Here is a 13,048-nt window from a genome sequence, read left to right on the forward strand (position 1 = left end):
GATAATTTCTTGACAGGGTGTATGTCATCAGCAAATCAGTAAGGGTGCTTTCTTTTAGAATTTTTTGAGGAGCTCATTCGCTACAATTGACCACAGGTGTTGTGACATTATATATACCCACCTTCGGAACGAATAAGACTCTCACCACTTCCAATAGGAGAGATAAATAGTTAAGTACCAGCGCTGTTTATACATTCTGCATTATGCCTGCAAAAATATCTTTGATTCCAGGGGATTTAAGTGGTTCGAAGCCATTTCTAACCCTTTAGGAGTGATGTGATGGGGCATTTCGAGCTCCGCAGGTTCGTTCCCCACGGATATTCATTGGTTTTGATAAGCTTTATTACCTTGGATGTTAGATGTGTATAATTTATGTATTTAGAAATTATAAACCTCCTCTTTTCAAAATGTAGACTGCTTGGCTTCTTGAAAAAAATAAGGTCTGATTAGTCTCGAAAATAGATTTTTTCGAAAAGTTTTTTAAAAGAGAAGAATGATTATATTAAGGTAATTTGAAAATCATGAAAAAAAGAAGTCACAAAAATTTACGTTGAGACACTGTCATATTATCTGTTGATCTTTATATTTTTTATGGATTGAAAATTTCTCAAGCGTTTTTGAGAATTGAAGTTCTAGTTTTTTGGGGTGCGTGTCTGTCTAATATATATATTTTAAATAGTCACTGAACACAACTTGACCAATTGCCTGCACCGGACACTTGAATTTACTGAAAAGTGCGACGACGAAATAGCGAAAAAGCGAAACGCGTGCGAGTTCTTTTGCAGTCTAATTACAATTCATTTCTTTATTTTAGCAACTAAATAGATGACTTAGCCTAAATTTTAAAGCTAACGGGAAAAAACAGTTGGATTGGAAGTATACAGATATGTACAAAAAGAGGTGAGTAGTTCATTTTGTTAACTTATAGTAATAGATTAAGGTAAGTATATATAAAATTATTAGGGTAAGTATACAAAACTAATATAATTCAATATTTATAATTTTTTACAATTCATTTTTCTTAATTTCAGTTTTAGGTTTAAATATATATTTTGTCGCTTGACGCAACACCGACCACCTTGACAGGATCAGGATCCTTCAACATCCATGGGCAGTAATGCGAGTTTGTGAATTGGGCGCTTAATGGTGCCCGCCTTGGTTGCCACGTCTGCCACTCGTACCTTGCCGTCTTGGCCTTCTACGGTTGCGCCGACGCGGCCGATTACCCACTGCTGCGGCGGCACGTTGTCTTCGTGAACGAGGACGAGATCGCCTGGCTGCAGGTTGCGTTTGGGGTGGAGCCATTTGTTGCGCTCCTGAAGGCTCGTTAGATATATTTTGGACCACTGTTGCCAAAACTGTTGCTTGAGACAGCAAACAAGTTGCCATCTCTCGCAGCAACGAATTGGGTCCGTTGGCACTTGTGCTGGGGGCAGTGCTCGCAGAGGACAACCGATTAAGAGGTGCGCTGGAGTTAGTGCTTCTCCGTCGTTGGGGTCCTGGCTCAACGGTGTTAGAGGACGCGAGTTCAAAATGGCCTCCACTTCGGCCAGTAGCGTTGAGAGCTCTTCCGTAGTTAGTAGAGCGTTGCCGAGTGCGCGAACGATTAGATGTTTGGCGGACTTCACGGCCGCCTCCCATAATCCGCCGAAGTGCGGCGCCCTGGGTGGTATAAAGCCGAAGCTGAATCCTTCTTCGGCTGCGAAACCCATTAGTTCTGGCGCTTGCGCTAGAAATGCCTCCTTCAGCTCGCGCAGCTTGCGGTCGGCGCCGACGAAATTGGTGGCGTTGTCGCTGAATATTTTCGTCGGCATCCCTCGGCGTCCAATGAACCTTTTGAGGGCGAAAATGAAAGAATTAGTAGACAGGTCCGAGACTAGTTCTAAATGTACTGCTTTTGAAGTGAAGCAAACGAAAACTGCTATATACGTTTTTACGGGTGGTCGACCACGAAATTTTAACGTTGTATATATGGGACCACAAAAGTCTACGCCACTTATCAGAAAGGGCCGTAGTGCTCGAAGTCTTTCGACTGGCAAATTTCCCATTATTTGGTTTTGCAACTTCGGCTTGTAATGAAAACAATGTATACAGTTTCTTACGGTTCTACTGCAAGCTTCTCGGGCATTAATTAGCCATATGCGTTCTCGAAGAAGCGCAACCAACGCTTTTACCCCAGCGTGGTGGTGATTTCGAATGTGCAGGAACCGTAAGTACGTTATAACGAAGTGCGAACTTTTATTTAATAAAAGCGGAAATTTGGCATCGTATGGGAGAGGTGCATTTAATAAGCGACCTCCTACTCGGATTAATTTGAATGACAGCGACATATCCGAGTACTCATGCAAAAACGGGTTAAGTGTTTGCAAGTTTGCGGGTAGGGTGGTGCCTTTATGCAATTTTTGAATAACATCCGAAAATTCTGAATGTTGGACCACCTGTGCAATTTTTAGAAAGCTCAAGTTTAGCTCTTCTGAAGTCAGATCTTGGCCCCTGGAGGAATTTGGTGGTCGCCTGATCCATCGTAATATATATGCGACCACACGAAGCAATTTTTTATGAGAAGAGAATTTTTCAATGAGGTCCAATATTGAGTTTTTCTCAGCAGTCGAAATTAATGTAAATGCAGCTTTCTTCTTCTCTAATGCTTCGTCTTCTGGTGAGAGCTGGAAGTGGTTATTAATTGGCCATAATGCAGGGTCTTCTAGGAGGAACTGTGGACCGCCAAACCATATTGAATTATTCAATTCGTCCACGTTACAACCCCGAGACACTTGATCCGCAGGATTTTGTTTCGTTGGCACATGTCGCCACTGTACATTGTCAGTCAATTCTTGGATTTCGGACACTCTATTTGCGACAAAGGTTTGTAATGAAGATGGATGCGTTTTCAACCAGTGCAATACAATTTCAGAGTCTGTCCAAAATGTAATTTTCTCGAATCGTCGACCCAACATTGGTGCAACTCGTGACCATAATTTGGCAAGAAGATGTGCTGCCGAGAGCTCGAGACGCGGAAGAGACTTGGTCTTCAGCGGAGCCACTCTAGACTTTGCAGTAAGCAGCATACATTTGACACCACTAGCAGATTGGCTTCGTATGTATGTATATGCAGCATCCGTACGCTCTTATTGAAGCGTCGGAGAAGCCATGGATTTGGCATGTAGCAGTCGACTCTAAGTTTACATACCGAGGAATGCTAATTGACGAGAGCTGCAGTAGGTTGGCTTTGAAATTCTGCCAGCTAGTGTTGAGGCGCAATGGAATCGACTCATCCCAATCTAGTTTTTGAATCCAAAGCTCTTGCAATAAGATTTTTGCTTTGGTAACTAGTGGGGCTAATAATCCAAGAGGATCGAAAAGGCGAGCGGAGACTGACAATATGTTCCGTTTAGTGGCTCGCAGATCATTAAAATTGTCATCTAGGACAAATCGAAACAAATCCTCTTTCGGCAACCAATGGATTACTAACGTTTTAGTGGAACTTTTGTCATTGAAGCTTAATGACTTTTCAGTACAATCACTGTCGAAAAATTTAGGGTGGTTCGAAAACCACTTCGTTAAGGAGAATCCTGCCGAGTTTAATATTTTAATTACCTCACTTCTCAAAAGATCTAGAGACTCAAAATTTTCGGACCCTGTTAATAAATCATCAACATAAAAGTCTCTTTTGATGGCCAATGAACCGAGTGGGTATTTAGTTGTATTAGCATCACTGAGCATTTGTAAACACCGTGTTGCGAGAAATGGAGCAGGCGCAGTGCCGTATGTTACGGTGTTAAGACGAAAAATTTGAATTTGCTCAGAAGGATGCTCTCTCCACACAATAAGCTGACAATTTCTGTCTTCTTCATGCATAATTATTTGACGGTACATTTTAGTAATGTCCGCTGTTAGTGCATACTTATGTAAGCGAAAACGAAGAAGAGTTGAATATAATTCTTCTTGGATGGTTGGACCTACCATCAAAAGTTCATTTAATGAAATTTGAGAAGAAGTACGACTCGACGCATCAAAGACAACTCGTAATTTTGTTGTTGTGCTTTCGGGCCTCAAAACACACTGATGCGGAATGAAATAGTGTGGTTCACTCGGGATCTTATTGTTCGTTGGGCTCATGTGACCCAAGGCTCTATATTCATTCATAAAGTCCAGATACATTTTACGAAGTTCTGGATCTTTTAATGTCCTTCTCTCCAGGGCCTGAAACCGCCGAACTGCGGTTTCATAGGAGTGACCGAGTAACTTACGGTCAGCTTTAAAAGGCATTCTGACTTGAAGCCGTCCTGAAGGCAATACTTGGGTAGTATTAACGAAAAAATTTTCACACTCTTGTTGCTCTGGTGTGAATTTGATGAAATTTGATTCTGAAGGTAGTTCTTCTAGCGCCCAAAATTTTTGGACTACTGAATCTATTGACGTGAAGTCTTCTTCAGCTTGGCATAATGTGCTATGTAATCTGGGAGGAAAACTTAGATTGCTGACGTATTTGCCAGATACAATCCATCCTAAAAGGGTTTTCTGAAGTGTTGGTTGGTTAGGACCATTTTTAATTTTGCCAACAGCTAAAAGGTCGAAAAATGTTTCAGCACCCAATAGGATATCCACTTTTTTAGATTTATGGAATTCTGGATCCGCCAATTCAATATTGTGCGGAATTTTCCAGCCATTAACATTGATGTTATGGTCTGGATGATTTGCCGAAATGCATCGCATTACCCAGAATTCCGCCGAAAATTCAAAATTATTTAACCGCGACTTGACAAACGCGTTTAGTTTTGACCCCACTTTTGTATTGGAATTGCCAATTCCTATTACACTTAATGTTTTGTGCTGACGTCGAATCCGCAACTTTTGTGCCAAGTCCTCCGTCATAAAGTTGACCTGGGAGCCTGAGTCCAGCAAGGCTCTCGCAGGCAGGTAATCTCCGCAGCTGGTCCTTACTAGAATTACTGCTGTTGCCAACATGACCCGATCCGGCATACTGGCTGTATGCATGGCATGTGTGGTTGATGGTTGCGGATGAGGTGCAGCGGGGAAGGAAACCGGATACTGGTGCAATAATGTGTGATGCGATCGGTTGCACACACGACATCTATCCGCTTTGCATTTCGAGACAGTGTGTCCCTTACGCAAACAATTTATGCATAAGGACACCGATTTCACGAACTCGAACCTCTGCTGCACCGGAAGCGCCTTGAAAGTGGGGCAGGCAGTCAAAAAGTGGTCCTTGGATTTGCACTGCTGACAAAGAGACTGCCTCGTATTTGCTGCAACTAGCGCCGATTTGGTCATGTCCATTTGTTGTTGTTTCCCATAACTCGCACTGCTTGTTGGTATGGGCTTCGTCCTTGAATTTGATGCTCCTTCCGCTGATAGCTGCTGGAACCTTCGATTAAGGGTAGCTTCACATTCCTTCCACAGTGGCAGCTTGTCATAATCCAGCTGTTCCTCCCATTTGGATCTGGTAGCTGAGTCGACCTTTGTCATCACTATGTGTATAATAATAGCGTTTGTTATATGTTTCTCATCGCCCAGCGATAGCAATGAGTCATATACCGCTGACACTTCGTCAATCATTGATCGCAATGAAGGAGCGGATGGCTTTGGGATGGTTGGCAGCTCAAAAAGTTTAGATATTGTATTGAAGAATATCAAAAATTTATTATCATAAACTTTTTTGAGACTTGCCAACGCTTTCGGGTAATTTTCATCCGACATCTGGAACGCTTTAACTGTTCCCAAAGCCTCTCCAGATAGACAATTAACCAAGTGGTTAAATTTTTCAATATCTGGGATATTAGGATCATTATGAACCAAGCTCTCGAACAAACTCATAAAATTTTTGAATTCTGAATATTCTCCCTTGAATTTCGGCAAATTCATTTTAGGGAGTCTTGAGCTGTGAGAAGCTACAAAAGATGTTTCGGCAAGTGAAGTTTTATTTTTGGCTAAAATTGACTTAATTATGGACTTCGTTTCAACGATTATGTCCTCTAACTCCCCTCGGGCCATGTCGTCCTCATCAATTTCTTCAATCTTTGATTGGCATTTCATAAATTTTTCACTATGTGAATTTAATATATCTAAACGACATTCCAATTCTATTGGATCTAAAGACATAGTCTTTTCGAGAAGGCCCGTTTTAATGCGCAAAATACTACTTTTCGCAACCGTTCTTTGACGTCTCAACGATTTTAAGTCCGCCAACTCCTTACTTGGAGACAGGTTTGCGAGAGTTGGCTTTGGCTTGCTCATTTTGCTTGTTTAAATAAAATTTCCGAAAAAGACTATAACGGTTGGCAACAGATATACTGAGAATCGATAACGAAAACGAAAGATAAATGTTGATTTCCAAATATACGAAAGCCAAACTAATAGCAATAAAAGTTGGCAACAAATATATTTGGACTCAGTGACGAAAACGAGAAAAAAAATAATATCGATTCTCAAGTATACGAAAGCCAAACCGATAAATGCGCAAAATGAGCAATAGCACAAAAAAAGTAATTTAATCGGAAAATGTCCGAACGAAAATCGACAAAAATTGCGAAAAAACGACCGATAATTGCAAACGCGTTTCGAAAAAATTGCGAAAAATGTGATAATTTAATTTGCAATTAATAATTTTTTCAACCTTTATTTTAAAAAATAAAGGGCTACCGCAAATCCCAAAATCCCTTATTCACTTGCGTACGCATATACATATATGTGCGTATGCTTATTATATTTAATAATGTATATGTTTATTTATATACGTTATTATAGATATGAATTTATATATGTATGTGGTGTATATGTATTTATAGAACGTCAATATAATTGAAAGTGAAACAAGGGAGAGCCAAAACTGAAAGTGTGCACTTGTATTTATTTCAATTTTTTTTTATGTGTTTTCGTTTTATTTTTTGTTTGCACTGCTTTCAGTAATTCGCACTCGTTACCTGGTGCGTCGGCTGTTTGCCGGCGCTTACGTTCCTTTGGCACAGGATGCAGCGGCAGCTCATTCCCACGACGGCAGCGGATTGATGGCAGCAGCGATGATGGCAGCAGCGTTGATGGCAGCAGCGTTGATGGCAGCGGCGTTGATGGCAGCGGCGTTGATTGCAGCAGTGTTGATGGCAGCAGCGTAGATGGCAGCAGCGTTGATGGCAGCAGTGTTGATTGCAGCCGTGTTGATGGCAGCAGCGTTGATGGCAGCAGCGTTGATGGCGGCAGTGATTTCAGTAGTGGCGGTATGGCAACAAAGGGTGCTTATACCGGCACTTTGCTTTTACCGGTTCACTTAACGCGGCACTTGAAACAGCTTTTCTTCTTTTTTTTTTTAACTGATTTTCCACCGGTTTTTAAAAACTGTTTTTTTTTTTTTTTTTAACGTTTTAGGACGGTCCTCTCGTTAATCACAAGGTTAAGCACTTTGGTACGATTTTTTTTTTTAGAATTCACTGTCCCAATTTACTTGTGCGCCTTTTCACACTTTTTATTTATTTCAATCCTTGTCACTTCGAGCACTTGCACTTTTTTGGGTGCTTGCACATATGCACTTCTTGGTTTTTTTTTTTTTTTTTTGTGGGTAGCGGAGTTGGTAAGTATTTTAATTATACACTTATTTTCTTTTATTGTATTTTTATTTATTTTCTTCTGTTTCTTTTGCTGTTTAGGTATCACTGCACCACACTATATTTTATAACTTTTTGTTCACTTTGCGCACTGTATATTTTTGTTGTATCGAATTATTCACTGCACCTCTGATACTTCACTTTGGTACATCTACATACATATGTATGTCGATAGGTAAGTATAATACGTCTTTACAAAATACAAAATTTTTTGTTTTAATTTCTTTTTACGTTTCGTCTTATGTTTCTTTCATATGTTTAATTTTCACTTGTTTTCACTACACAAGACCGAAAACCGAAAAGTATTGTCCAGGCAATTGGTACCGAAAATTATATCGAACACAGGTATGTTTTAGTTATTTTAATTTTTAATTTTATATTTTATTATTAATTTAAAATACACGCACAAGTCCCTGCTCGGGCGCCATGAAAATTTCTCAAGCGTTTTTGAGAATTGAAGTTCTAGTTTTTTGGGGTGCGTGTCTGTCTAATATATATATTTTAAATAGTCACTGAACACAACTTGACCAATTGCCTGCACCGGACACTTGAATTTACTGAAAAGTGCGACGACGAAATAGCGAAAAAGCGAAACGCGTGCGAGTTCTTTTGCAGTCTAATTACAATTCATTTCTTTATTTTAGCTACTAGATGACTTAGCCTAAATCTTAAAGCTAACGGGAAAAAACAGTTGGATTGGAAGTATACAGATATGTACAAAAAGAGGTGAGTAGTTCATTTTGTTAACTTATAGTAATAGATTAAGGTAAGTATATATAAAATTATTAGGGTAAGTATACAAAACTAATATAATTCAATATTTATAATTTTTTACAATGCATTTTTCTTAATTTCAGTTTTAGGTTTAAATATATATTTTGTCGCTTGACGCAACATGGATATTATATATACATGATATTTGAATGCTCTCCTAAAACCCCGCGATTCAGCTGTAGGCTACCTTAGTGGGATTATGACAGTATTTCTGTAACTTGAGCTATTCTACTCTCTACTCCTCTTTACTCCCCTCTGCAATATTGAAGTATCCTTGCGAAATAAAGTGGAGTTTATCTTTACCTAAGAAAAACTACTTGTTAGGTTCACTTATATGCAGATGAAGGTTCAGTTATCAACATTACATATATATTTTGAATTGTTTATATAGCTCCGCGCATACTGCGATTGTCGAAGACAATTTTAAAATTCTTCTTTTATTTTTCAAAATCGATATCGTCTCCATCAAAGTAATCTTCCTTTGCCTCCAAGCCCTTTTGCCAACATTTTTTTCAATCCTCGAATCCTTGTGAATGTCAAGTTTCCGGCGAAAAATTCACGAAGGCGAAGGGGCATTATCATGATTCAAAAACCAATAGCTGCCGACCCATAATTCTGACCTCTTTTTACGAATAGCTTGGCGCAAACGACGCATAACACTTCAGTAGTAATCTTTGGTGACAGTTTGGCCGGTCGGAGTATATTCGGAGTGCAAATGAAGAAAAGCTTTGACGTGTTGTTTTTTGGATTCGGCTCACTCTTGCCACCACATTCGATTAATTGAGCGTCTGTTTCCAGGTCATAAACATAGATCTAAGACATGTCGCCAGTAATAAAACGTTTTATTGCGTCATTTCCGCATTTTTTGTGGTGGAAATTTACTACATCTTAAGGCGCTGCAAAGAACACACCATCACGGTCTTCAAATCAAATGGGCTCGTGATTGCATAACAATTTGTCTTCCAAGAGCCGTTTCGCTGGAATGTCATTTGCAGTAAAAGCCAGTCACCTATTCACCTTTATCTCCCCCGCATACTCATTTACGTAATTCATTCATTTCTTTTAAGTCAATTTAAATAAATTTCGCAAATAAAACTCGTTCTTTGGTCAGGTGGTCGGAGCGATGGTCGCCTTTAATGGCTGTTTAATGTGTCTAGTTATAATGGCTTTCGGTATATTTTATTTTATACGGCACATGTTGCTAATGAATGCAATGTAACAAATCACTTTACAGCTGGTAGACATACATGCGTATTCATAAAAAAGTTGAAGCTTTCACTGCAGCCATTTAGTATCATTAAAATATGCCATGGCCTCTATAAAACTGTGCTGAGTTCTCCTTTTAAACCACATACTGCGCGCCCTTTCTATGAGAGTGCAGGTACGTGCAGCTTTGTAGGTGTATACGACTTTCACTCACTTCACTTGCGATGCAACTTGTAATACTCTTCCTATTCCTCCTCGTCTTTCTTCTACCTTTCCTGCTCCTCCTGCTCCTTTTAGTCCACCTTATCTTCCTATTTTTAAAGGTCCTCTTCCAGCAGTCAGTTTTTTTTTCGCATCGGGTACTTGGGCTGGTGGTTGCGGCATTGTGAATCAAAGAATAGTAGACAAAGCTCAAAGCTTTGCGGCAATTATAATTCGAGACTTTAGTTTCAGAAAGTTCGTTAACTTTGAACTTCGGCGTCAGTGTGCAACAATTTTCTATTTACTTGCATTTGTAATTTTTCTCTCTTCTCATCTATCCACTACTGCAAGTAAACATCTTTGCTGTCTTTTTTCTGATTTCCACATACAAGTTTATACTGTAAGTTCGCAAACAACAACTAGAAGATTTGCCATACAAACTACTCCAGTTACCAGCTATTTCACTATTTACCACCATACTGCATTTAACTCGCTTCCAATACGCTTGAATTACAGTATTACTCCATCTCAGTGGTTCATAGCCTAGTAGCTTCCACACTCAGTCTCCGGTTGCGCCTCCACTTGACTGTCCTTCGGCTACGATTTACCGTATATGGTTCACGATTTTACGAACTGCTTTCATTTGCAACAATAAGCAGTCAAGCACCGGGGCAGCCAAGCAGTCAGCTCGCTAGCGAGAACCTTGTCCAGTCAATTGGAAATGCCACAATAGCTTTGACAGTCAAGCAAATAGCTTTACGCCAGAGAATGTCTCGTCGCTGTCAGATAAAAGTTGCAAGTATTCCTGCATGCTATCCATTCATATATGCGATATCGTAATACTCTTCCAACATAAGCTTAGCTGGTTTAAACTGAAATGGTTCGCGCGCTCTTTGGATTTTACAGATGATTTTCGTTTGGTTTGTTAGCTGGTTGTCTCGTTGGCCTGGCACATTCGGTAAACAAAAGATGCGCAAAATATTAAATGATGCAAGTCGTTGCACAGCATAAAATCATTGTTGAAACAGCAGTAATAACGAGCTGAATCGACTGGAGTCGTCGGGTATAAGCGTGTAAATTATTAAAACGATCGGTTTTGTGGAGGAGGCAATTGTTTACTGAGGCTACAGAGTTGAAAGGCTCAACACTCAACATTCGGTAGCGGAATGTCAGTAATCGGTAAGTAAGTTCGAAAAAGGAAGCTTCTCAGTAGAAATCTTCGGTACTTTCAATGCTTATTCGACAGCTCTCCCTCCTTTTACTACTACTGGAATTAAGTTTAAACCTGTTTCTACAACACTAGATGGCTGCAATTTTTACAGCTCAGACCTCGGCAGGTCGGTTGTCTCCACCAAACGGGCCGCAGGACTTACGAAATTGCAATGTAATTCCTTGATTCAATCATCGCTGAGCACACTCGAATGATTTTCGTTCGTTTCCGTATTGTTTTGTCGAACAATTGGATTGCTAGCTATCATGATGCATTGGTGTTGTTGTTTTTGTAGCTGTTGTTTTTGAGCTTGTTGTTATCATTGGGCTAAGCGATGTTTGTGCTTGCCAAGCTTTTATGTCGCCGTTGTTGGCACTTGTTGTTGGCACTTGTTGTTGTTATTGCGCTGGCTTGCTGTCGTCATGTGTGTGCTTCCGATTATTATTTCTGTTATTGCTCATTGCATGACAGCGTGCACCGTTACCTTGGTTGTTGTTATTGTAAATACTGCTGTCTTGTTGTTGTTATTGTAACAGTGTTGGTGTTGTTGTTTTTGTAATTGCTGTTGCCGCAATATAATCGTTTTACTGTTGTTGCAAGAGTTAGTGTTTTTAATTTTTGTTGTTATCATTGTATACTATACGACAGTGTTCAATGTGGATCGTTGTTGCTTTTGTAATGATTTGTTGTTTTTGTAATGCTTTTGTTGTTGTGGAAATAGTTATTGTTGTCAATGTCATTGTTATTGTTTTAGTTGTTGTTCTTGCCACATCCATTGCTTTCTATACTCACTTATCATTCGACGCCTCGGCAATTTTCCTTGCGAAGAATTCATTTCGTTTTGGTGAATGCATCTCGAACTCGATTTCACAATTTTCAATGTACACATTACAAGAACAACAGGAACATCAAGCTACCTGGCTGTCTCTGGATCGAAAAACCACCAAACAGATCGATCATGTTGTGATAGACGGAGGACACGTCACCAGTGTTGTAGACGTGCGTACGCTCCGAGGTCCTAACATCGACTCGGATCAGTATCTTGTTGCAGCCAAGATTGGCACCCGCCTCTGTGCAACAAAAACGAACGTCAACAATTACAAGGAAAGTTCGACGTGGAGAAGCTGCATTCACCACATACAGCCGAACGATTTTCTACCCGGCTTGCTCTCTGAGAGCACTGGTCAACAATTCCGTATAAGGGAACTGTGGTACGGCATTTCAAACTCCTTACGTACAGCTGCAACCGAAACCATTGGTTTTCGGAAAGTGGAAAAGAACAGCTGGTACGACGAGGAGTGCCGTGTCGCAGCGGAGAGAAAACAGGCTGCCTACCTCGCAACGTTACGATCGACCACAACACGTGCGAGATGGGATAGATACCGAGAGTTGAAGAGGGAAGCGAGACGCATCTGCAGACAGAAAAAGAAAGAGGCCGAAATGCGCCAGTACGAAGAGCTTGATAAGCTGGCGGACAGGATTAATGCTCGAAAATTCTACGAAAAAATGCGGCGGCTTACAGAAGGTTTCAAGACCGTACCATACTCTTGTATAACCCCCAAGGTGATCTAGTCACCGATGCCCAGAGCATACTTAAATTATGGAGGGAACACTTCTCCAGCCTACTGAATGGCAGTGAACGCACAACGCCAGGAGAAGGCGAACCCGATTCCCCAATCGATGACGATAGAGCAGACGTTCCATTACCCGGCCATGAAGAAGTTCGAATAGCAGTTGCTCGCCTGAAGAACAACAAAGCGGCAGGAGCCGACGGATTGCCGGCCGAGCTATTCAAATACGGCGGCGAAGAACTGATAAGGAGCATGCATCAGCTTCTTTGCAAAATATGGTCGGATGAAAGCATGCCCAACGATTGGAATTTAAGTGTGCTACGCCCAATCCATAAAAAAGGAGACCCCACAATCTGCGCCAACTACCGTGGGATAAGCCTCCTCAACATCGCGTACAAGGTTCTATCGAGCGTATTGTGTGAAAGATTAAAGCCCACCGTCAACAAACTGATTGGACCTGGCTTTAG

At 40.6% G+C, this 13,048-nt stretch overlaps 1 protein-coding gene across 1 annotated transcript; it reads right to left on the reverse strand.

Moving 5' to 3' along the window:
- Positions 1-1,011: 1,011 nt before the first annotated feature.
- On the reverse strand, positions 1,012-7,184 carry LOC125777376 (uncharacterized). Its single transcript, XM_049452138.1, has 2 exons — positions 6,945-7,184; positions 1,012-1,833 (listed from the first exon to the last, which is right to left on the reverse strand). Exon 2 carries the CDS (start codon positions 1,812-1,814, stop codon positions 1,089-1,091), a length of 726 nt encoding a protein of 241 aa, XP_049308095.1. The 5' UTR covers positions 1,815-1,833; positions 6,945-7,184; the 3' UTR covers positions 1,012-1,088.
- Between the last annotated feature and the right edge of the window lie 5,864 nt (positions 7,185-13,048).

Source organism: Bactrocera dorsalis, chromosome 3 (genome assembly GCF_023373825.1).
Source record: "Bactrocera dorsalis isolate Fly_Bdor chromosome 3, ASM2337382v1, whole genome shotgun sequence".
Lineage (NCBI taxonomy): Eukaryota > Metazoa > Arthropoda > Insecta > Diptera > Tephritidae > Bactrocera > Bactrocera dorsalis.

Excerpts from the sequence above, each read along its gene's own strand:
- LOC125777376 (XM_049452138.1), bottom strand. The coding sequence starts at position 1,814 with ATGCCGACGAAAATATTCAGCGACAACGCCACCAATTTCGTCGGCGCC.